Below are 25634 nucleotides of genomic sequence, written 5' to 3' on the forward strand. Positions count from 1 at the left end.
CTCTAATCAGCTAATTAAGCCATAACACCTATAAAGGGTTCCTGAGCCTTTAAATGGTCTCTCAGTCTGGTTCAGTAGGGATCACAATCATGGAAAAGACCACTGACCTGACAGTTGTGCAGAAAACCATCATTGACCACCTCCATAAGGAGGGAAAGCCTCAAAAGGTAATTGCAAAAGAAGTTGAATGTTCCCAAAGTGCTGTATCAAAGTACATTAATAGAAAGTTATGTGGAAGGGAAAAGCGTGGATGAAAAAGGTGCACAAGCAGCAGGGATGACCGCAGCCTGGAGAGGATTGTCAGGAAAAGACAATTCAAAAGTGTTGGGGACGTTCACAAGGAGTAGACTGAGGCTGGAGTCAGTGCATCAAGAGCCACCACACACAGACGGATCCTGGACATGGGCTTCAAATGTCGTATTCCTCTTGTCAAGTCGCTCCTGAACAAAAAACAACGTCAGAAGCATCTTACCTGGACTACAGAAAAACAGAACTGGTCTGTTGTTCAGTGGTCCAAAGTCCTCTTTTCTGATGAGAGCAAGTTTTGCATCTCATTTGGAAACCAAGGACCCAGAGTCTGGAGGAAGAATGGAGAGGCACACACTGCAAGATGCTTGAAGTCCAGTGTGAAGTTTCCATTGATTTGGGGAGCCATGTCATCTGCGGTGTTGGCCCACTGTGCTTCATTAAGTCCAGGGTCAACGCAGCCATCTACCAGGAGTGTTGGAGCACTTCATGCTTCCTTCCACAGATGAGCTTTATGGGGATGTTGACTTCATTTTCCAGCAGGACTTGGCACCTGCCCACACTGCCAAAAGCACCAAAACCTGGTTCAATGACCGTGGGATTACTGTGCTTGAATTGGCCAGCAAACTCACCTGACCTGAACCCCATAGAAAATCTATGGGGCATTGCCAAGAGAAAGATGAGATACATGAGACCAAACAATGCAGAAGAGCTGTAGGCTGCTATTGAAGCATCCTGGTCTTCCATAACACCTCAGCAGTGCTACAGGCTGATAGCTTCTGTGCCATGCTGTATTGAGGCAGTAATTGCTGCAACAGGGGCCCAAACCGAGTACTGAGTACATATGCATGCTTACACTTTTCAGAGGTCCGATATTGTTCTATGTACAATCCTTGTTTTATTGATTGCATGTAATATTCTAATTTTCTGAGATTGTGGATTTGGGGTTTTCATGAGCTATACGCCATCATCATCACAATTATGACAAATCACAGCTTGAGCTATCTTGCTTTGCATGTAATGAGTCTATCTCATATATTAGTTTCACCTTTTAAGTTGCATTGCTGAAATAAATGAACTTTTGCACAATATTCTAATTTTTTTGAGTTTCACCTGTATAGCACCCAGAAAATTACAACATACAATTATGAAGAATAAATGAGAGACAGTATGAATTAATTTAATGAAATTAAAGAAACAAAGATATGTTTGGGTTTGGTAAACTAAAAGAAAGAAAGGAAATGTAATAGAGGTATATAAAGATCAGATTATGAATCCATGAAAAGATGTGACAGTGTAGATTTAATTCTAAGAGCTAACATGGATGTCCGAATGTCTGAATCAGAGTCATGGGTTGTTCTGCATACATATCAAAATAGAAATCTATAGGTTGGTGGCAAGCATGTTATGTTCAGTGAATGCTGATAATAATAGACAAAAATAGTATGAGTTTTGAGAAAGACCTGCAACATTCTGAATAAATGTGATCTGGGGAATTATGCTGTTAAATTACATGAATGGATGAGATTGAGATGAGAGAAGACAGGGGAAAAAAATCTGGCTATTCAGAGACCCAAGAATGAAGGAGAATGTGGACTGCTAGTGAATATCTGCTTAGAAAATAAAGAATATTTGTTTCAGATAAGTACAATGTTATTTGTATACAGAGATGGCAAAGAAATTAATCAAAAACCAAAACTGATTCATATTTTTATGATAAAAATAAGAGAACCCATGTTGAAAAAAGGATCTTTGAGATTCATTTTGGATAGGGCCAAATGTGAATTGGGAAAAATAGATATGGAACCAAACAAACTATTGAAAGAAAGTGATGTGAAAGCAGCATGATTGCAGGATGACTAGGTATGAAGCCTTTATAAAAGCAATATTAAAAGATAGATTAATCCTTCAACAGAATGAATGTATATAAGCAATATGAATATAAGCAATAAGTGTGCAGAAGCACTTGGAACAAAAAAAGAAGAATTATGTTACGGTATGACACAGAAGTGTGCAGAGTCACACTAATGAGAAAAAGATGCTTGGGGGAAGGAAGGGTTGAAAGAGGTTGAGGATAGGAAAAAATATATAGGAGAATAATTTTTTGAGAAGAAAGAAGACAGAAAGAAAGATACTGCATAATATGCATAGAAAGTAAAAAATGGATCATAAGGGACATAGAATTAAAGACAGGAGGGGTTGGTTAAGATTAAATAAAACAGAGTAATTCTGAAATACAGTTTTAAAATATCCTAGAAGTGGGTAAAGAGGACTGAACTGGAACCCTCCAGAAAAATGACAGTAATTTAAAATAAAGGTGATGGAATGATTTGGTATTAAATTGAATTGAGGGAGTGTTAAAAGGAGAAAGCATATGATAACAAGAATTCGTTTGAGTTATGGAATAATTCTGAGCATGTTCTCAAATTCTAACACATATGTATGATAAAAATAAATCATGAGTGTGAATAATGTTTAGTAAATGCTTATTCCCTGAGCAGGGAATAAGATTGAGGTATGTGATGTTCCCTGTTTTTAATGCATATCTCTTTCTCTCCTTTCCTCCCTCCCTCCCTTCCCCCCTTTCTTTCTCTCTATCATTCTGTGTAGGCATGCTGGCTGGTGTCTGGGGATGTGAATGCTCATGTACATTTGTGTGCGGATGATGGTGTGCTATTGACTAAGGATCTAAATAATTTGCAACAAATGTTAGATTGTCTGATGCAATGATGACCATGGATCTGAAAATTAATGTAGTCCGATATAGATGTATTTGACAAGAATATGAAATGAACAATTTTAGTGATTAAAAACTAGAACAAGATGGGGGTAGGGGTGGGGATGATGATGATGATGATGATATCACCTTTGTAGAATTTTGGGAAATAGAGGAAGAAATTTTAACATGCTGGGGAAAAGGTACTGGTGGTATATGGTCTGTGTGAGGAATGAATGATTGTGGAAAGGGAGAAGAAAGCTGAGTGTAAAATGTGCTTCTCCCAAATTTTACAAGTAAGTATGTTAGATGACACATAAATTGAATGATGTGGTAATGAAGTACTTAAGAAGTATGTATAGTAACATAAGTAGAGATGGATCAAGAATGGATGGATGCTGAAGGAATGTGCTAAATGATCAATGTGAAAGGGATACACTAAAATAAATATATGAAATAACAGTGATTGTGTCAAGAGGGAGCAGAAGAAGGGAAAAGTCATGTTTGGATTGAGTTAATGAAAGAAGTGAGAAATTTAAAGGATAAAAAAGAATGTATAAAGGAGATTATGAATGAGAGCACATAAGCTTTACAAGAACAAAAAGATATGGAGAAGTCTATTGAATAACTGCTTTCCTTTCTTTTCCTTTCATTTCCTTTCCTCTCTTCTCCTCTCCTTTCCTTTCTTTCATTTTGCATAAGGTTGTAAAGGGAATAGCATGATATGTAAATTTATGGATTTAATGCATTTATTTTTGTTTAAATGTACAATCTAATTCATTAATTATTTTGACAGGCAAAATAAATCTCTACAATTAAAACAAGTTGAAGGGGGGGGCGGGGAATGAAGGTAATTTTGCTGGCCAAACAAGAAATAGACTAAATGATGGTTTACACTTATGGTCATAAGGCTTATACTTATGGTCATAAGGCTGATCTTATGAAGTGGCTGGGCTTGTGTAATTGCAACCAACATATCACATACAGTTCTTCCTCTGAAGGTCTGGAAAAGATTCTGAAATATTCAATTCTTGTAGCACTGGAAACAGGATCATCCACCAAGGAAGAATCAAAACATAGAAGTAAGCAGCCACAGCAACACAATCAAAACCATGGCCCTTTGTATAGGCATAGAATATTGATGCTTATATAAAAGGGGTAAGGTTTGATTGTGTGGTTACAACCACCATCTTGACTGACCATTCCATAGATGCACTTGAGTGGAATTTTAATTGTCTATCTGTAACAGCTGTGCAAAATCTCAAGTGACTATATAGGAAAAACAGAAATACAACCCAGTTCCTATGTTGTAGAGCACTAAATCCTATATGGTTCCTTTTCGTTGATTTAATTTGAATAATTAGGAAACTATACATTCTGGTTTTGCTAGGTTAATCCTAGTTTTAGATGAGGTGTCCTAGTTTTAGATGAGGTAAACATGGAAAATAAATCAATTTTCAGGGCCCAATCCACCTGGCTGTAGCCCAAGTCTGCATTTGCTGCTCATTATGTTTGCATGATATCTTGAGTTCTTGATGTAGATTATGTGATAGCAGTAATATTTATAGAAATGGCATTTCATTATGAGGCTCTCTTGAAATACCTCCTAGAAGAATGGAAAATGGATGTGGAAAAGAAGATCTGCTTTATTCTCCACTTTCTGACTGATAGATAAGGGAATCTCTTGTTGGGCTACTAGATTTGGTCTGCATTAGTGTTAGTATTTTCTGTATCTATTTCCTGTCCTACAGTGGCCATTGGCATGTTAGCACCGCTGATTTGGTGGCTGTAGTCTGTTGTTTGTTTGTTTCTTAGTCATTAAGAGCATTTTATCCTGACATGGTTTTATCATAATGTAAACGTGCAATAGTGAGCACAAAGTATCTGGAATTACTGAAAGACTAAGAAGAAGAAGAAGGAGGGGGGGGGGGGGAGGGGAGGGGAGGAGGAGGAGGAGGAGGAGGAGGAGGAAGAAGAAGAAGAAGAAGAAGAAGAAGAAGAAGAAGAAGAAGAAGAAGAAGAAGAAGAAGAAGAAGAAGAAGAAGAAGAAGAAGAAGAAGAAGAAGAAGAAGAAGAAGAAGAAACAACACTTGCAAACATTTAGGTCCAATTATAGTGGGGGTGGGATTTCTCTCTGAAACTTTTATTTGTGTTAGTAAATGTATACAAATTAATACATCCCTCCAGAAGATCTAGTCACCTTATAAATTATACAATATTCTCAACTGGTGCTAATTGTGGAAGATGTAATCAGACCTATTTAGAAAATCTGAGCTGCCATGAGTCTCTGAATGGCAAATGTGATTAATAAAGAAAACAAATAAATAATGCATCTTTCAAATGAGCATAGATTCCATTCCTTTGCATAAAAGAATGTGAGCATTATCTGACTACGTCTAATGAAACCATTCACTGATCTCAGCCACTGAAAACAATCTTCTCGAAGAAGGAAAACTATTTTTTCTCACCCAAGCTAGGAGGACATTCTTCAAGTGAGCCACATTTTGTAAACTAATAGATTGAAAATAGATAGCAGGACCCCCCTAGTGCTCCTCTGTCTCTTATATTTTAATAAATAAAATATTATTAAAATATGTTAAGTAGCAATGAAGCCAGACATGAGTGGTGAATTTAGTAACAATGGCAAAGGCTTCATACTGTTTTGGATGGCACTCAATATACTACTGTGGAAAAATGTTAAGAACTTTTGGAATACTAATGGTGTTTAAGATGTGGCTAATTAAAATCAGGTTAAGCTGCTATGAATGTTGCCATACAAGAAAAAATAATTTAAACATGCAAAGATATAAATGCAGAGGGAAGATGAAATGAACATGGGAAACCTCAACAATGGAAGATAAATGAATGAAATTAGCATTTTAGGCAGCAGACAATTGTAATGGCATGGAATTGGCCATGTTCAGCCAGAGAGTTATGCTGTTTTTCACAGGCATAAAGAATATAGCAAGGACAGTACTAGGCTATAGTACAGTCAATGACCAAAAAACCACAATTTTTAACTCATGCATAATCCTGTCATTTGGTGATTATCCAAGTTTATGCTCCAACCAGTGATGAAGAAGAACAACTTGATAATTTTATAATTAACTTCAATCTGAAACCAACAGAACATGCAAGCAAGATGTGATAGTAAGGAGGACAACGTAGCTGGACTAGGAACAGAGGCAAGAAAAAGATGTATCGCTTTCTGTCAATTCAACAATTTATCACTAACACATACTTCAAACAACCAAAGTGATGCCTATATACTGTACATAGATATCACAAGACAGAATATGCAGAAGTTGATATATTATTAGTACAAGAAGGCAGAAAAGCTATGGAATGTGTGTATACCTATTTATTTATATCTCCAATGCCAGAATAATTATTAATGACATTATATGTGTAAGTCTGAACATGTATTTGAACTTCCCTGTGTTATAACTGAGAGGAATTTCTGAAACACTTTCTCATACAGCAGGAAAGGAATGATAAAATTCTCTCAAAATAAAAATTAATCAGAGTTACATACCCAATTTGCATATCAAACAAAGCATATTACTTGTGCCTGGCTACATGTAGATATGATGTGGATGTAATTTCATGTTCCACAAAATAGGCAGTTAAGAACTGGAAGCCACTACTCATTTGGGAGGAAAACTGTTCATGTGCATAAGCTACTTTTTAATAATTGTTTGGTATTTCATTTCTCCCTGTGTTCTCAGTAAACAGCTAGAGAAACATGGCTTCAGAGAAACCTGTGAGAGACAGTGAGGGTGAAGTAAGGCTTCATTCCTGTAGCCCACAGAAGCTTTCTGTTTGCATGGATCAATTGAAGTCTCCTGTTTTCTCTTTCCTGTCTCTGGAAATACTAGCGGCTTATCGGTTCAAATATAAAACAACATTTTGAGAATGAATAGGACCTGAGCCAGTCAAGTCACCTGTCTGAGTGAAAAGCCAAAGGGCATTCCTTCCTCTGAATTTCCTTTAAAGCTGGCAAGGGTAGCTCAAGGCACTTTTGACACTAGTTTGGAAAACTCAAGACAGATACTACAACAAACAGTTGCAGCAGAAAGAAAGGCTTTGTTACAATTATTGGCTTCCTTCCATCACAACATTTCTAGCTGGAGAGCTTAACTCAATGTAGGTCACGGCAGAGGTGAACCTACAAAAGAAAGATTTATTCTTGTTTACTACTATGAGCTAGAAATGAGGATGTGTTTGTGGGAATGTAGCAGAAAGAGCAAATATTGCCATCCATCTGGTAAACTCGCAAGATTCATTTTTTTCGCCATGTACATGTATATATCTGAATTAGACTATGTCATTTCTCTGTTGTATAATATATGTGGGTATATGCATAATTTTGTATTTATCTATTTATTTATTTTGTCATGGTTATGTAGTGTATATTGGAAGTGGTGACCTGTTGAATGCTGTATGCAATGAAATTTCATTATAATGTATGCTGATAAGCATACATTCAAAGTGACAATTATTATATTCCATCCCATCCCATCCTAGCCTATCCTATCCTATTCTTACATACTTCAATGATAAAGAAACAACCTTTTCTTTTTTTAAAAAAAAGGTCACACTTTATTAGATGTTTTTATCAAGTAGCAATTAATTTCACAAAGGTACCAAAGTTAAGATGTGTCGTGTAAGTTGACTGCTTGGAGTCTGAGCAGATTAATTAATTAAATCAAAACACCCTGTAAATGGAAAAGATGAAAGGACTAATCCATTCTCTTCCCTTTCAGCTTATAAAGAAAAGATGAAGGAGCTGTCCATGCTTTCTTTGATCTGCTCCTGTTTTTACCCAGAATCTCGCAACATTAATATATACACATATGATGGTAAGTAGTTTTCAGCTGCAGTTGTTTTCCTTAGTGAAGTGTGTTATTCTTCCATGGGAGATGCACATTTTCCTCTTGTTTTATTCTTTAACAATGATTTCCAACCTGGAACCTACAAGATATGTTGACTTCTCTTCCCATGCTGCAAAACAGCACAGGATTATGGTTTCTGAAGTCAAGTATATTAGAAAGCAAGATGTTGGAAAGATTGATTTGACACTTGATGAAATATAAAATTTGTATGGTTCATGTTTGGAAATTGAGAGCATATCATGGAAACTCTCACAAAATGACTGTCATGTTATGATGATAAAATTCCACTTAAAAACAGCTTGTGCAGTTCTGATCATTGACATGTTTTTATCCGTATCTTTGCAAATAGAAATGTTTTACAAAGAATCAATATCCATTCACTATTTTTACGTTTTAAGTGTATCTGAGAGGTTTATATTGAGTTCAGAGACCTTCTTGTAACTAGAAAGTATGCTAAAAGCTGGCATTTTGCTTTTCAGTATACTAACTTCCTATTTAATTGTTGGGTTTAGAATTAAAGGAACAGAAAGCTTGATAGAAGAAGCTAGTAGAGATACCTCTGAGCACAGGAGTTATAATACTGACTGTTTGTCCTAAGAGAACTTTACTATTATTATTAAAATTAATATTTTAATATTATTACCATTCAACTAAATTATGATATATAAATATATCTTAAATACATTACATTCAGTAAAATTAGATAGATTATATTCATTTAGAATTTACTATAATTGTGAAATATCTATAATCTACTAATTACTACATTAGTTGCACCATAACTGACCATGCAATTTCCAGACATGGGAAATATATTTTTAATGCATATTCAATATTTTATATTTTGATATTAGTCTATCTATTCCTAAAACATTAATTCATAAAAGATGTATATTTTATCACTGATTTCATTACTGTAGTAATCACAGACCTATTTACATTTCTAGAGTCCCAATAATCCTTTTATTTTTATTTTCATTTTAATGGGTTTGAGTAAGTCTCTTGGCAATTCTCTCTAGTTTTGAGAGAGGTTTAAGTGACTGAATGGGTGTGTTAAACTCCTGCAAAGATACCAATTTTATACTTAAACTATTCCTCCCACCAAAAAAAATTCAACCGATCTATTACAATTATTTCAAACTAGTAGCATCTATTTCTTTTTGTGGCTCCTAAGCAAACAAAATACATCATTGCAAGCCCAAAATAAAATTTTGTTATTAATAGAAGCCATCTGTAAACATGCTTTTTCTCTGGCATCTATTTTAATGAAAAGTACCTATACCTCTTAGTTATGGCCATTACACTTCCACAAATTACCTATTATTGATATCCCATTTGAATTAGAAATTTCAACTTTACCTTCACAGATATGGAAGTCAAACATATCAACAAACGTGCCTCTGGCCAAGCTTTTGAACTCATCTTAAAGCCGCCATCTCCTGTCTCTGAAGCACCACGAACTATAGCCTCTCCAAAGAAGAAAGATTTGTCCCTTGAAGAGATCCAGAAAAAGCTGGAAGCTGCAGAAGAAAGGAGAAGGGTATCTAACCATATATACAGTAGAGTGTGTGCATGATGATATTTCTTGGGTTATTTTATAAGAGCCATGGCGGTGTAGTGGTTAGAATGCAGTACTGCAGACTACTTCTACTGACTGCTGGCTGGTTGCAATTTAGCAGTTCAAATCTGACCAGGCTCAAGGTTGACTCAGCCTTCCATTCTTCCAAGGTTGGAAGATTGTTGGGGGCAATAGGCTGAAATTGTAAACTACTTAGAAAAGGCTTTAAAGCACTGTGAAGTGGTATATAAGTCTAAGTGCTAGTGCTATTTTCAGGTTTCATTTGCAATCTATGACACATGTGGGTTATTGAACTGATGTGAAAAATTACATCTTAAAGCTCATTCTTGAGTGTTCAGAACTGAATCTATATTTGTTTCATTTAAGATATGTACAATGAGATCCATGTTTGAAAATGCAAGAAATTGTAACTTAAGATCAGTCAAATACCTGAGTGTTAAGAAACAGGATTGCTAATCACATAGATACATGTTTTTCTGACTTGTACTTCACAATAAGAAAAAATCAACTTAGATTACCAGAAACATACGCTTTATTACATCTGCCTGTAGTTTAGAAGCATGACCAGGTTACTGAGATTCTAGGGCAGAATTAAGCTAGCAAAAAAACTCCAGAAACACCTTATCAAAGAAAATAGCTTTAAACTTGTTAATTGATTTCACACAGTCTTAGAATTAAACCTCTCCCTAGTAATTACATTAGTGTTTATTAATCAGTAGTGTCAGCCTCATGCACAAGTGTCAATAGCAAATTACATAATTGAGAATCCCATTAGAATCCTAGTTCTCTGGCCATTTTTCATCTAGGGTTGTTAAATTCTCCTTTTTCTCCCTTTTTAACTGTTTTCATTATTTACTGAGACATAAATCATATTTTCTGATCTATGATCATAATAAAAGTGTTTGATTTGACATAAATCATTGTTCTATACATAGACATCTGAGAATAAATAGTAATTTATTCAGGATAAATAATATTTATGGAAAGTAATTTTGATGATAGTGTATACACGATAGTGTATTGCCTTTCCACTCCTTTTCTCATCTAACTTTTCTAACTGGAATAAAGCCTAAAAGATACAGATAAAGGAGAATACTTGTAGTTTATGGTTGAAATGAGGGATCCTTAGTGCTGTCTGAGCTTGGTTGTTTTCTTGCAGATGTTTCATTAATTGAACCAAGTAACACTGTCAGTTTAATGGGGAGTGAGTTTGCTCTCATTTTATATTCTTGTGGCTTGCCTTGTGAGAGCTGGTGGGAGAGCTTGATGGTTCTATGGTTGGGCTGTTTACTTGTCTGGCAGCTCCCTTGGGGTATTGTTTGCTTTTTGATTGTTGGTGTAATGTTAATCGTGGTGTTAATCTCTGCACATTTAGGTATTAATTGCTGGTGAGAAAGTGTTTTGATCTTTTTTGCTTCTCCCTTGGCTTGTTGACTGTCTCTTTTGAATAATATACAGATGTTGTTTATGTCTATGTGTCTGTTGATATCTGATTTGTCAGATTGCCAGGCTTCCACGAATACATTAGCATTTTTGGACTTGGCCTAGGATGGTCACAGTTCCCCAGCTGAAACTATGGCTAAATCTGTCCATGTCCAATCAACAGCCCAACTAAGGAACCATTAAATCCATCAACACTGACAGGGCATGCCACTAGAATATAAAATGAAAGCAAACCCCACTCCCTACTAGCACTGATGCTGTTCCATAGTTTGAGTAATGAAATGTCTGCAAGAAACCACCAAGCTCAGAGAACACCAAGGATCCCTAAAATGCATCACCCTTCCAAATTCCTTCTAATTTGTCCCTGTGCCAATGGCTACTGCTCATGTTTATTTTCATTGTTGAGGTGTGGGGGGAGGGAAGTTACAGAATTTTGCTACTCTTGAGAAATACTATTAGTTGTTATCTATATATTTTTGCGGAAGGAAGATTCTATTTAAGATAAACTTTCTATTTAAGAAAGTTCTATGAAAGATTACTTTTTTGCTGATTTGCTGATCTGTCTAAATCAAACTCAATAAAATGACAGCAGTCTTCTAATATTTGGCACAAAGAAGAGGAGGTTTCCCTATTCTCAAAGCATCTGAGGGTAGGACAAGAAAAGATGGAAAGAGAGATCGAATATAGAGTTAAGGAGAAATTTCCTGACAGAAAAATTAATCAGTGGAACAACTTGTCTTCAGAGGTTGTGGATGCTCCATCACTGGAGGTTTTTTCAGAAGAGATTGGACAGCCATTTGCCCTGAATAGTACAGGGTTTCATATTCATGCAGGGGGTTGGACTAGAAGATCTCTATGATCCCTTCCAACTTTGTTATTCTGTATTCTGCAAATTTATGCATCAGAGATTGTATCTGTTTTATATTCAGCCCAGATCTTTTTGAGAGTTTCAAAATTTAAAGGAAAAAAACTGTTTAATCTTCCCCTTCCTATCCTTGTGGTCCAAAGAAGACAGAGGAATGATAAGAAAACTTGTACTTATCAACTTTTTTACTTTGGCAAACTAGTCATCTTTTGTCTCTGAACATTAGAGTTACACTAAATCTATTCTATTCTCAATATTTTTGTAATTGACTGGCTCATTTTTTTTATTTTTCAACTTTACACAGTCCCAGGAGGCCCAGGTGCTGAAACAACTGGCAGAAAAGAGAGAACATGAGCGAGAAGTCCTTCAGAAGGCTGTGGAGGAGAACAATAACTTCAGCAAAATGGCAGAGGAAAAACTGATACTGAAAATGGAACAGATCAAAGAAAACCGTGAAGCTAACTTAGCTGCTCTTATTGAACGTCTTCAGGAGAAGGTAACCAGGCTGGGATCAAACCAACATTCAGTCAAACAGAGCTGATAAAGCACCGCCGGTGGAGGGGGCAGGAGTCCTACTAAGATGTTGAGTAGGGATGTCTAAGTAGTAATGTTCAGGGTAGGTAAGATTTTTATTTATGCTTAAGTGAATGTGGGAGTAAGCCCCCCTGCCAGCAGGTTTTACAAAAGCTGAGGATGAACATTCTGACTATTCAGTCAAACTCCTGTCACTTTCTTGTACGTGACCCTCCCCCTGACTCAGGCCCCTGCTGATTCAATATGGTTCATAAAGATTCATCCCTCTTCGATATTGAATTCAGAATAATGCCTTAACTAATCTATGTACTCTTCCCCAGATAGTCACCTTCTTAAGTATTTTGACTTTCAGCCTGCAAAATTCTGGAAAATCTTGGCAATGAAATAGAGCATATCTGGAGAGTACCAGGCTAGGCACAGCTGAAGTATAGGAAAAGCTTCAGGCTTTAAAATACATAAATATGTCAATCAGGTGTACAAAGGGGATCACAAATATATATTTTGCCTGGAATAGAAGTAAGATCATACATGCAATATAACCTTCTGCTCCTTTTACCTTTCAAGATACTTTATGTCTATAAATTGGATATTTTGAGCATATAGACTGGATAGTTAACTGAATGTCTGAGTGCTAAAACTGAAGAATTGCACACTAGTGTCATTCCTGTACATATTTTTTCCTTCCACACACAATGTCCTTGACTTTCATGAAATTGGCTTGAAGCAAACCTTTATTAACATTAAAGTGAATATGCTTGGAAGAGCCTTCCAGATTAGTACTTTTCATAAATCAGTTGTGTGATTGCAGGACATTTCCAAGCATATTCACACTAAGTACATTAAGTTCAAGACTGAATTGATGTGATGTCTCATTTGTAGATCTTGTACTCTTCCTTACTTTTAGTTCTCAGTCATTTCTGTGAATACCAGAATAGGGCAGCTATATAAATTTATTGGCACAAATAATGTGTTCATTAATCTACCAAAATGTAGATTCTTGGAAAAGAAGTAGGCACATGATTTCACACAATACAGACTTTTCACATACAAAGACTTATTCAAACTCCTAGGTATCTGCAGAGGGGTGGGATGTGTCATGCCCTTGCTAGAGTCGGACTCTGAGGGAGAGGAGGAACGGCCAATAGGGAGTGGAGGTGTGGCTCCAGAGGTTGTGGAGGAGGATGGGGAAGGGCTGAGGCCAGCTGGGCAGTCAGAGGAAGAACCAGGCCCATCCCCTTTTCATCCTAGGACACGCAGGGAGGAACAGAGAGGAAAACAACTTGGCTTACGAGAGAGGAAGAGGCCATGATCCCCCTCATTGGTTGCAGCTGGGGAGAATAGTATACAAGAGAGAGGGTTAAAACACAGAGTTGCTAGAAGCAAAGCTTGTTTTATTTTGGGCTGAAGTTATCTTGGTTGGCATCCTTCCAACAGACTGTGCCTTGTTATCTCCTTGAAGTTGGTAATTACTTATCCTGGTCCGTTGTGAAAACTCCTTCATTGTAGTTTGTTTTGGTTTTTTATTTCACCTTCATCTGCTCATTGAGTTTGGACTGTATTGCTTGCTTAAGACTATTTTGAATAAATTTAATCTCCAACTGAGAATTATTGAACAGTGGGGCCAAGTTGGAAGCATTAAAGGACATTTGTTTACGTTTGGATTTTATTACGTTTGTGTTACACTCCAGGTCATCACAGGGTGGATGAGCAACTATCACATGGCAATGCAGACCCCATCTGCATATTATCTCATGAGACAGGCACACAAGGCCTAGTTTTGTGTTGTGAAGTTGCAATACACATGTCTTCAGTATTCTAGTGGGCACTAGATGCCTAGTCCAAACTGTTCTATTAAGTTTTTCTTTTATTCAATTTGTGAATAAAACAATTTCAAATTGACTGTAGGGTATGTGATAGACCAGATTCAAAATAGTCCTGAGAGAAAAGGGCAGGAAGGCAATCTTTATCATTCTGTTTTTCCTCTTCCTTGCAATCTGTTGTCTGAAATGGTATAGGGCTTCCTGCGTGAGCAGGGGATTCCAAGGTTCCTTCCAACTCTGTTCTTCTATTTGTCTGCTATCATGAATCAAAGAACAAGAGTTGTGTCCCGCTTCATTAAAAACGCTTCTTTTATAGCCCTATTAAAGCTAAAGTTGCTGACCAAATCTTGTTGCCATTTAACATTTCTTCCTGAAGAAAGAGAGCAAGTCGGATGTTAAACTTGTCTCTACTTTCCCCCTTTATTCCCAGGAAAGGCATGCTGCAGAGGTCCGCAGAAACAAGGAGCTCCAGGTGGAACTGTCTGGCTGAGCCCAACAGTAGAGGGAGTCGGATAACTCCCTTGCCTATATTATTACAGATCATGAAATATTAGTATAGGAAATGTATGACACGGTTTAAAAAAAATGAATCAAGAACTCAATAAAAACAAAACAAAAAAATTAAAACAATGCAGTCTTTGCAGAATGATTTGCTTGATGTTTAAAATTAAAACTTGGATCTTATTTTGTAAATACTTACATTTTTGTTAAAAAATACAAGTATTGCATTATGCAAGTTATTTCATAATCTTTACACGTCCTGTAACAGGCTTTTGATGTTGTCTGTTTTCATTCAGTTAAATTTGTTAGAACTTTGCTATGAAGTTCTTTGCAGCAAAATCCATGCCAAACTATACTTGTTCTAACTGAAAACCAAGTCAGCAGAAGGTCTATGGTGCTACTGTCGCGTCATTACTTAGTAACATGGAAAGCTTTGCACTCAATAAGCTTAAGTCAATAAGCCAATTACAGGTAGGCATTCTTATTTGATTAAATGGTCTAGAAAAATGAAGTCATAGAACATTAAGAAATCATAATTTATTTACAACCCCAGTGTTCTGCTATAGAAAAACCAGAACTGTGCTATACAGAAACAAGCTTCATGGGGTTCAGTGAAATTTAACCCCCGTAAACATCTAAGGGAAAAAGCCTTTAGAACACATTAGGATTAATGTGGTATAAAACAGTATTCAGTAAAGCTGCATGTCTTAAGTTTAGAAGAAAGAAAGAATTTTCCCAACAAAAAGGGAAATAGATAATAGATGCTTTTTAAAAGGTGTTGTATGCAGTAGGGAGTGAACAACCATATTTGACCAAATTACAAAATTTCCCAGTTTCAGTTTCATTGCCAGAAAAATTCATGGAATTTATAGGAATAAAAACTGCAGTCAGTTTCATTTTCTTAGCCTCTAGTCTAGTCCAATGTTTTTCAACCCTGGCAACTTTACAATGTGTGGACATCAACTCCCAAAATTCCTTAGCTTAGCTGGCAATGCCATCTGGAGAATTCTGGGAATTGGTTCACACACCTTAAAGTTGCCAAGATTGTGAAACACTGCTCTAGCGTTTCAAAATCTGGTGCGCCCCTCTTGTGATGGCACTACAATTCCTAGACTGCAGTTCCTGAAGTTCCATAACCCCACAGTATCTGAAGGATACGAGTTTGGGAAATAGGCATATTGTCTTGTCTCCAGTTGCTAAAATCTGTGAAGAGACCAAGAGCATCTTTGCAGATAGAATTCCAGCCTTAAGCTTTGTGATTTCATAACACTGCAAGATGTTCCGTGTGCTATTTTTCATCCCAAATCAGTGAGCTGGTGTTAATCCTACTAACTTCTGCTCTATAGTGTTAGTCTGTCCTGCCTACTTTTAAAACACTATCGAAATGATGAGGGCTGAAGCGGTCAGGATGACTAGCCAAGGTGCTTGTGTCAAATAATATCACCAATCTCAACACACATATTGTCTGAAACAGCTGCCAACTTGAAGGTATCCCAAATTCTCCTGGAAATTGCTGCCTGCGTATTCTACTCTTCATTAATGCTATTTTCCTGTATGTCATTGTGAGCAAGCTGTGATTAATAAAGAATTGGAGTTCTGTGAACTGAAAAAAAAGTGTCATCTGTTGTCTCACTTGATGCCTTTTATCAACACAATATTAATAACTAGTATTATGGAATGATCTTGTTATTCTTATATTAAACATGAGATGGGGGATTTTTTTGTTAATATTCTGCTACTTTTTTAAACTTCACTATCATAAGTTGTGAGTTATCCATTCCAGCATAACATTTGGTAAATGTAAAATCTCAACTGTTGGGAAGAATGAGAAGATGTAGAACAATTTAAAATTGGTAACAAACTCAAATATTGGAAATATTTTTGTAGGCAGAGGAAAGATACAACTGATTCAATTTTGATGGTTCTAATTACTTTTCCAAATTCTGCATAGCACTGCTAGGTTGATCTTTTGCACTTCTGTTAGATGACGGTAAAGCTGATAAATAACAGGAATGTCTATTTGATACAGGAGAAGTGTGGTCAAAATATTATTGCACAAATCAGGAATCAGTAAATATGTATCTCTTCTCAGTAGCTCAGACATTTTTGAACAATTATTTATCTTATTTAACTTAATTTAATTTAAAGGCTGCCCATCTTACTTCAAGGTAATTCTTTAGCCTGCTAAATTCATACTATACCACCTATGAGTCACTGGACATTCCATTAAAACTACTACAAAAATATATGAATGGGAGAAAAAATCATTCATACTTTGTGACCTCTTATTTGGGTTATTACAATGCATATTACATGGGCCTGCCCTTGAAGAGCATTCAGATAATTCCAATGGTGCAGAATACAGTCCCATGGGTGATTGGCACATGTGACACCAGTCTGCTTTTGAGTGTCTTTCAAGGTGCTGGTAGCCCCACAATGTATATAGAGCCACATTACTATGAAGCCATCTCATTCATACATGCATACGTAGATACACACACACACACACACACACACATACAAGTGAAAATAAAGATAGTAGGGGAATAAAAGAAGGGGAAGAGAGAAGCGTGGGGTAAAGGGAAAGGAGGGGGAAGCATTAACTTTCAACTCTTTTCAGTGCAGTAGAATAAAAGTAATCAAATTACAGCCTCAGCCTTTGAGCCATCTCTTTCTGACTGCTAATGGCATTGACTAAGGAGTGTTGGCTGGCAAGACCCCAAAGAAAAGCCTCTTCCGCTGTGGCACCCAACGTCTGGAACATCTTTCCCCTTGAAGGATAAAGGACCCTTCATTACCAGGTGTCAGAAAGCTAACAAACCAGATACCAATCTGGAACCAGTCTCTAGGGAGGGAATTCCGGAATTAAGAGAGATACCACTGGTGGTCAATCTTCTAGCAGCAGTTCACTGCATCTCAGGATAAGAGAGCAACCAAAGAAAAATTCTGAAGAGGATTTTAGGCTATGGTAATCCTCCAGGAAGATGCATACCTTTACATACAGTGGTCCCAAGAGAGTTCTTTTCACCCATTTTGAAAGAGGGTGGGGCTACCCATGTCAGGATATATAAATTTCTGGACTAGAAGGAAACAATGAGATAAAGAATTGAACAGAACCAAGGTCTGAAACAAAGCCCGAATATAAAGTGCAAGTGTGCGCGTTCTAATATACGCAGTAGTTTTTCCTTCAAATCAGTGTTAAAAATCCTTTAGAGAAGAGGGAAAATAGAGTTCAGCAAAATTTACTTGTCTGTCAAGTTGTTACAAGGAGGCACAATACATAATCTCATTGTACAAGGTGCAATGACAATAAAGTAAAATAAAGTAAAACATAACCAGGATGTATATCTGTATAAATAGGATTGTTTGGAAAGCAATATTCAAGTTATTCCATAGAAAAATAACAGTGATTAGACTGACAAATTTAGAATGACATACAAGGTACCAAAACTGAAAACCAAAAGATAGAACAATAGCCTGAAATCAGCAGCAAGACCAGCATCAGCACAAATAAAAATCAAAGATATTTATTTAAGTAACTGGTGGAATCACAATATTGAAGGCATTCCTCCAAAGATAGGAAATTTCACACCCAGATTACCACATCTGAATAAATCTAAGTTCAGATAAAATGATCATAAGCAAATCCCATTCAAAAACATTTATCCTGAACTGGTGCATATCAGAAAATACTTTCCATCAAATTCTTTGTCTCAAACTATGCTGGATCTTATACGTCAAGATAAAAAACATTGAGATATGCTGAAAAGCAAATAAGCAGCTGGTACAACTTGTGAAGAATAGGTACTAATAACTACAGTTAAATGTCTGCAGAGATTCTGTCATCCAGGTCATGGTTGTCAACTTTAGAACCCGGAGCACTACCCAGGTGACCCTGAGGACACAAATAAACCTCCAAATGCTTCAATGACCCTCTAAAACAGGGCTGTCAAACTTGTGGCCATGCACTGGCCATTATCCCGCCCAGTTTAACAAAGGGGAAAAAAGTCCCGATACGTCATGTGACGCTGCCATGATGATGTGAGTTTGACACCCCTGCTCTAAAAATATGCAGATTACCAGCTGTCTGCAAGGAATATAAAACCTTCCATTCTCCATTATGCTGTCAGAGCTGAATAAGCTTCTTAGATAAGAAGCGAAACGTCTTCAAAAGAAGTCCAATTGCCTCCTGAAAAAGCAGCTTTGGGATATAACTATGGTCTTTCTGTAACCAAGTCATATCACCTAGCTTCAGCCACTGAGCCAGTGAGCCATGATCAACAGCAGCTCCATGCAGGCTATTAACTACCCACACCTGAGGTGTCAGAGGTAGGCACCATCAGGAACCCAAGAAAGGCCAATAATTCACTTGAGGGAAGTGATGCTGAGACCTTGCCACAGTTAGTTGTTTTTTCTCACCTCTTTCCAACTCTCTAAGTCTAGTTTCTAGTCAAAGAAAAAGAAGCGAAAAAGCGCAAACTGCAACTGAGAGAAAGAGTTACCATTGCCCTTGATTCATTGGCCGTCTCTTTGGTAGGCAAGTAAACCCAGCAGGCTGAAGGTGTCAATGGGAGGCTCACAGAGTAATCTCACTGGATGAAAAAGCTATGCCCAGCCTAAAAGGCTGGAGAGATACCGATCATGTATTAATAGTCGTTAGAAACAAATACCTCAGTTTCAACATATTTTATCTAATTTCACATTGGATTTTTTTTTTTAAAAAAAAATGTGAAATTGTAGCTCATCACCAGGGGGCGACATAGGACCATGAAGCAAGGAGAAGTCATTCTAAAACATGGGGCAAAGACAGTTATTATTTGGTTGAATCATACGTGGGATGCATAACTTTTATTTATTTATTATTTATAGCATGCCTTTCTTATTTTTATATATAACTCAAAATGGCAAACATACCCAACCGAACTTTTTAAAATGAATTTGTCATCTGCTTCTACAAGTGAATAAGCCTTTAGCATGCTCAACTCTTACACATGTAAAGCGAATGTAATGAACACAGTAGAAATCTTTAGTGGTGTTTAATCATCCAGTAAGGACTAACCATGCTGATACTGCTGCTTTAGAAATGCCTCCTTTAATGGTACAACTGGGTCATTTTATATTCTGCTTTCATTTATTTATTCCTTTATTTATTTAATTTCTGTAGCTGCCCATCTCAACAAGTGATTCTGAGCAGCTATAGAATGATAAAGTGTAGAGGGCATGTTCCTTTGGATAGGAACATGTATTACTTGGAAGGAAGTATTATTTTCTGGTATAAACACCAAAGATATGTTTTAAGCATTAAAAAAACCCTAGCATCTATAATATAATTTGTTAAAAGAAATTTAAATTTTAAATATTTGCTGATATCCCAGCACTGTTATTAGTAGCTCCCTCGGTTACAAAGTCCAGGATTGAGGTTCAGCAATACTGCAAGCATAAATTCTACATGTTCTAAGTCAGGATGCGTCATATGTTGACCATGCCATGCCCAGTTTAGTGAAGTGGGGGAACTTGCAACACGTCATGTGACGATGTTGTGACAACGCAAATTTGACACCCCTGCTCTATGTGTCTTCAAGATTAAAACACTTTTAAAAAATCTGGTGCACTAAATTTAATCTTTGTAATCCAAAATATTTGGAGGATAACAAGGTGGGTTGGCAGAAAACACACAAACTTTGCAGCTGCAGTTAAATAGAACTTGTTATTTGAAGAACAGATTTGTGTTTTCACGTATGATGTGCTTTTTCATGAACTACACATCTCAGATCTACATAAATCTAAGCAGGAGAGAGAGATTGACCCTTATAGTATTTATCAACACTAGTTATATTTTGCAGGTCTAACTTCTCACTTCTCTTCCTTTTACTTATGTCAATTAAGGTGTCTGCAAAGTCACTTTTGCTAACCTGCTTCTTGTTTGGGACTTAAACCATGTTTTCTTCTTCTTTTAGATAATAGATAATAGAATTCTTTATTGGCCAAGTGTGGTTGGACACACAAGGAATTTATCTTGGTGCAAATACTTTCAGTATACATAAAAGAAAAGATACATTCATCAAGAATCATAAGGTACGACAGTGATAGTCATAGAATACAGTAAGCAATCAAATCATACTAGGAAACAGTCAATATAAATCGTAAGGATACAAGTGACAAAGTTACAGTCATACAGTCACAAGTGGGAGGGGATGGGTGATAAGGAATGATGAGAAGATTAGTAGTGCAGACTTTGTAATAGTTGAACAGTGTTGAGGGAATTATTTGTTTAGCAGAGAAATGGCTTTCGGGGGGGAAACTGTTTTTTATAATGGATCTTGTCTACTCCTGTCAAGATCATCTTCCTTACTCTGTATAGAAAACAGTTATTTTACCTTTACCTTCCTGCTCAATATTTAATAATCCCCTGCAGTATCTTGAAGGCTATTTCTGGCTCTGTCATTTGTTCCTAAATGGATTGGTTATATAGTAAATAACTGTTACTTGCTTTGAAGTGTCCCTACCACATCTCAAATGTCTTTCCTAGAGAGGTATTGTACTTCTCTTGACAGACCCACTATCTGATAGATTGCTTCTTCAGTCTTTCTCAGCAGAGAAACTATTTATTTTTCCTTCATGACACAGTTTTCAAAGAACAATATTAGAATACAATTTATTTAAAGTTTTCTGACCTTCCTTCTTCAGAATTCTCAAGTCAACTAACAAAAAGGATATCTTAAGTTTGGATGTTACGTTATATTAAAAGAACACAAGAATTTTAAAAAGAGGAAGAAATTAAAAACAGTGTAATATAGAAAAAAAACATAATTTCAGAATGATAATGGAAAGTTTTATTTCATGATTCAAGAAATTGCACATATCATGGAATTCTGATGTCTCTGTGGGAAGGGATTAAGTGACATATTTTAATCATTTAATCCTTTCTCTATTGCAATTGGCCCAGATTCTGGACTATGCAACTAACCATAAATATATGCAGTTCAATAAAGAAATGTTTAGTGCTACCATCCTTTTTAACCTTCTTTTCTTGTTTCCTAATCAACCAGTTCAAAAGCAAGCATGCTATTATAGGCTATCTGAATGATAAAATTGCTCTTACAATTCAGCATAAAGCACCAGCAACGTTCTTATAAAAGAACTGATGGGGAACAAAATAAACCTGCCATTTATAGCACTCCTTAGAGACCATGATTACAATAAGACACAGTGTTCCAGCTCATTAATTGTTGTGTGCTAAGTGGACTTCAGTGCATGTTTCCTGAGCTACCTAGCTGCGGCCTGCTATGGTTCTATATTGTTTTTTCCTACATCACTTTGGGAAACAGTCTCTTCCCTAGATGATTTCTTATAAGACAAGTGAAAAAAAGAGAAGCATGCACTGAAAGTGGAGAAATTTGATTTATAATCACTTCCAATGTGAATCATTTCAACAAGGTTTAAAAACTGTTTGGAAAAAATGTTTTCCTATATCAATTTGTTGTCTAATTCAGTTAGATCATATATTTAGGATGGGATGCATCCACTCAAAGGAAAAGAAATCTGTTCTAGATAGCTGGTCTTGCAATGATTCTCTTTTGCTCTTCATACTATTTGACCGTATGATGTTAGCCCTAGGTTACAAATAGGCTCATTTCCAACATGGAAGATTTTGCCTTCCCTGAGAAGATGATCTCTATTCAGGAAACATGCCAACCAGAAAATATTATGATTTTGAGCTTCAAATCTTTTTGCCCTATTATTCTAAGTACACCTATAAATTTCCTGGTTTGTTCTCACCCCAAGTATCTAGATCAAGGAGATACAACGTACTGTGAACCATGGGTTTCATTAAACCTGTGATGGCATGCATTCCCAAAGGAACAAATCAGGATCACACCTCAATTTGCATTCAGTCGATTTAAACCAAAGTATAATTGGAGTAAAATGTAGTTAATACATAAGTTCCTCTTGTTTTGGACTCAAGCTATGTTTCGCTCCTCATTACTTTGTTAACAGATCTTTGTTCTCTTTACTCCCTGCATATGGCAAGATGTAGAATTCACAAAGGTTCTCACCAAATTATGTGAGCAAATTTAGAAAATATGGCTAATAGATTGGAAGAGATCAGTCTATATACCAATACCAAAGAAAAGGGACAACTGAGGGTGTGCAAACCTCCACAATCTCACATACTTAAGAAAAATAATAGTTATGTTAAAGAAGAAGATACCCAAATCATGGTCAGAAGCTTATATTACACTTGTCCCAAAAGAGGAGGCCGATCCATTACAAATCAAGAACTATAGACCTATTTCCTTACTAAATGCGGATTATAAAATTTTTGCTTCAATATTGGCAGAAAGATTTTAAAAATACTTAAACAATTTTATCCATCCTGATCAAAATGGATTTCTACCAAAGAGACAAATTAAAGATAATATGAGAGTAATCTTGGACACTTTGGAATACTACTACTTTGAAAAACAAATGGCTTTGATATTTCTAGATGCACAGAAAGCATTTGATAATGTGAATTGGCGATTCATGTTATTACAGCTGGAAGAGATGGGCTTTGCTAAAAAATTTATTCAAGCAATAGAAGCTATATATCATAAGCAAATGGCAAAGGTAATGATAGAGGGAGAACTGACAAACTCTACTGATATAAAAAAAGGAACAAGACAAGGGTGCCCACTATCACCTCTGTTGTTTGTGTTAACCTTGGAAGTGCTAAACAGAAATATTAGAGAAGAAAAGGATATAAAAGGGATGAAAATTAAAAAGGAAGAATTTAAGTTGTAAGCATTCGCAGATGATCTGGTTTTCATTTTAGAAGACCCACTAGAAACATCATCAAAATTGATAGAAAAGATAGAGGCATATGGAAAGGTGGCTGGTTTGAAAATAAATAAAGATAAGACAAAGATCTTGACAAAGAATATGCTATCAAGACAAAAGGAAGAACTGGCAGATCCATTGAAAATTCAGGTCACGAATAAGATCAAGTACTTGGGGATACATTTGACAGCAAGATGTAGTACACTAAAAGAGGATAATTATCAAACTTAAGCAGCAGATAGCACTAGATTTGGCGAACTGGGAAAATTTACAACTGTCATTAATAGGGAGAATATCAACAATCAAGATGAATATATTACCCAGAATTTTAAATCTGTTCCAAACAATTCCAGTTAGGCTTGGAAAAGATTATTTTGAAGATTTAAATAAAATTGTGTTGAAATATATATGGCATGGTAAGAAAGCGAGAATAAAGTTAAAACTTTTGCAAGATGCCAGAATAAGAGAAGGATTTGGTTTGCCTAACTGGGAGTTGTATTACCAAGCTACAAATTTGATGTGAGTTCAGGAATGAATAACATTAAGAAATACTAGATTATTGACATTAGAAGGACATGACCTGTTGTTGGGGTGGCATGCTTTTCTATGGTATAAAGGAACTAAAACACAGGGGTACTTTAGAAGACATTATATATGGGAGTCTCTGTGGTTAAACTGGGAGAAGACTAAAAGACAATGTTATTTGAACATTCCAGTCTGGCTATCGACTATTGAAGCATTTTCTTATCCTATAATATACAAAAAGGAACAAACAGTTAGATATGGTGAAATATTGAATGAAAAGGGTAAACTTAAATCTATGCAAAAATTAGAGGAACAAGGTATAAAGATGAATTGGTTTTCATATGTGCAAATACATTCAAGGTTTGATAAAGATTCTAAAACAGAAGGTTTCTATGATAAACTGACTGACTTAGATAAGATTTTGACAGGTACTGATGAAAAGGTGATTAAAAAATTGTATGGATATTTATTAGAAATTAAACTAGAAGAAGAAAAAGTTAAAGAAACAATGATTGCTTGGGGGAAGAATTTTGGATATGGGATTGATCTAGAGAAATAGCAAAAATTGTAGTTTCAAAATTATAAAATGACAATGTCAACAGCTTATAAAGAAAATTTGTATAAGATGTTTTACAGGTGGCATTTTCCCCCACAAGAATAGCAAGAATGTTCAAGAACAAACCTGAAAAATGTTGGAAATGTCATCAGACACATGGCTCATATTACCATATGTGGTGGACTTGTGAGGATGCTAAAAAATATTGGACTAAAATCCACACGTGGTTGGAAAAAATGACAAAAAAGCATATAGACTTGAAACCAGAGATATTTTTATTGGGAATTTTACCTGAAATATATAGTAAAGAGTTGAAATATCTGATTGTAAATGTATTAACAGCAGCTAGTATTTGCCAAAAACTGGAAAAATGAGATAATACCATTACAGGAGAAAATCATTAAGAAAATATTGGAATGTGCTGAAATGAGTAGATTGACATTTGAAATCAGAGAACAAGACGATAAACAATTTTATAAAATTTGGGATCTATTCTATCAATGGTTAGACAATAAAACATGGTAATGAAATATGTAGATTCTTAGAAAATAATAAATATATAAAGATGTATTCTCTTCTTATTATATCTACAAAATGTAGGATAGATTTGAGATGATAATATGAACTGTCATAAAACAAATTAAGTAAAATATGGATTATTTCATAAAACATGAATGAATAAAAGTATAGTCAAATGATTGATTAACAATGATATTAATGTATTTAATATTGGATTGAAAATATGAGAATATATACAATGTAATTGTAATTGAAGACTACGAAATGGAAGCAAAAAACAATTTGTAAACCAACCGGCACACTATATGCATATATATAGAAGATGGCTTGACATTTTTATGTTTTGTTTGTATATGTTTGTCTTAAAAACCAATAAAAAATAAAAAAAATAGTTAGGAACATCCAACAAAGATTAGAGCCCTACATGGAAATGGATATTCATAATGTTCTCAGAAAAGGCTGAGAAACAGGTCATATTATCGGTGTTTCACATGACTGACCAAGAAAGCCAAAAAAAAAAAAGTCAATGTATAACTCATTGACTATAGAAAGGCCTTTGATTGTGCCAAGTGGTAAAATGTGCTTAGGAAAATTCCTGAAACCTTCTTGTTCTCA

At 35.8% G+C, this 25634-nt stretch overlaps 1 protein-coding gene across 4 annotated transcripts in view; it reads left to right on the top strand.

Annotated features, from left to right (window-relative positions):
• The window catches only part of STMN2 (stathmin 2), a 176957-nt gene extending 160744 nt beyond the window's left edge, over positions 1 to 16213 (top strand). For 3 of the 4 annotated variants that reach the window (XM_087931438.1, XM_087931437.1, XM_087931439.1), the window contains exons 2-5: positions 7729 to 7824; positions 9225 to 9397; positions 12049 to 12240; positions 14529 to 16213. In XM_087931438.1, coding sequence (XP_087787564.1) covers positions 7743 to 7824; positions 9225 to 9397; positions 12049 to 12240; positions 14529 to 14588 — 507 coding nt within the window. In that variant the 5' untranslated portion in view covers positions 7729 to 7742 and the 3' untranslated portion in view covers positions 14589 to 16213. Of the gene's footprint in view, positions 1 to 7211; positions 7230 to 7728; positions 7825 to 9224; positions 9398 to 12048; positions 12241 to 14528 lie in introns of those variants that run through there. The other variant, XM_087931436.1, reaches the window with a different exon arrangement.
• Positions 16214 to 25634: the final 9421 nt, after the last annotated feature.

The sequence above is a fragment of the Pseudonaja textilis genome, chromosome 3 (assembly GCF_049901715.1).
Source record: "Pseudonaja textilis isolate UNSWEBS1 chromosome 3, rPseTex1.2, whole genome shotgun sequence".
NCBI classification, from domain to species: Eukaryota; Metazoa; Chordata; class Lepidosauria; order Squamata; family Elapidae; genus Pseudonaja; species Pseudonaja textilis.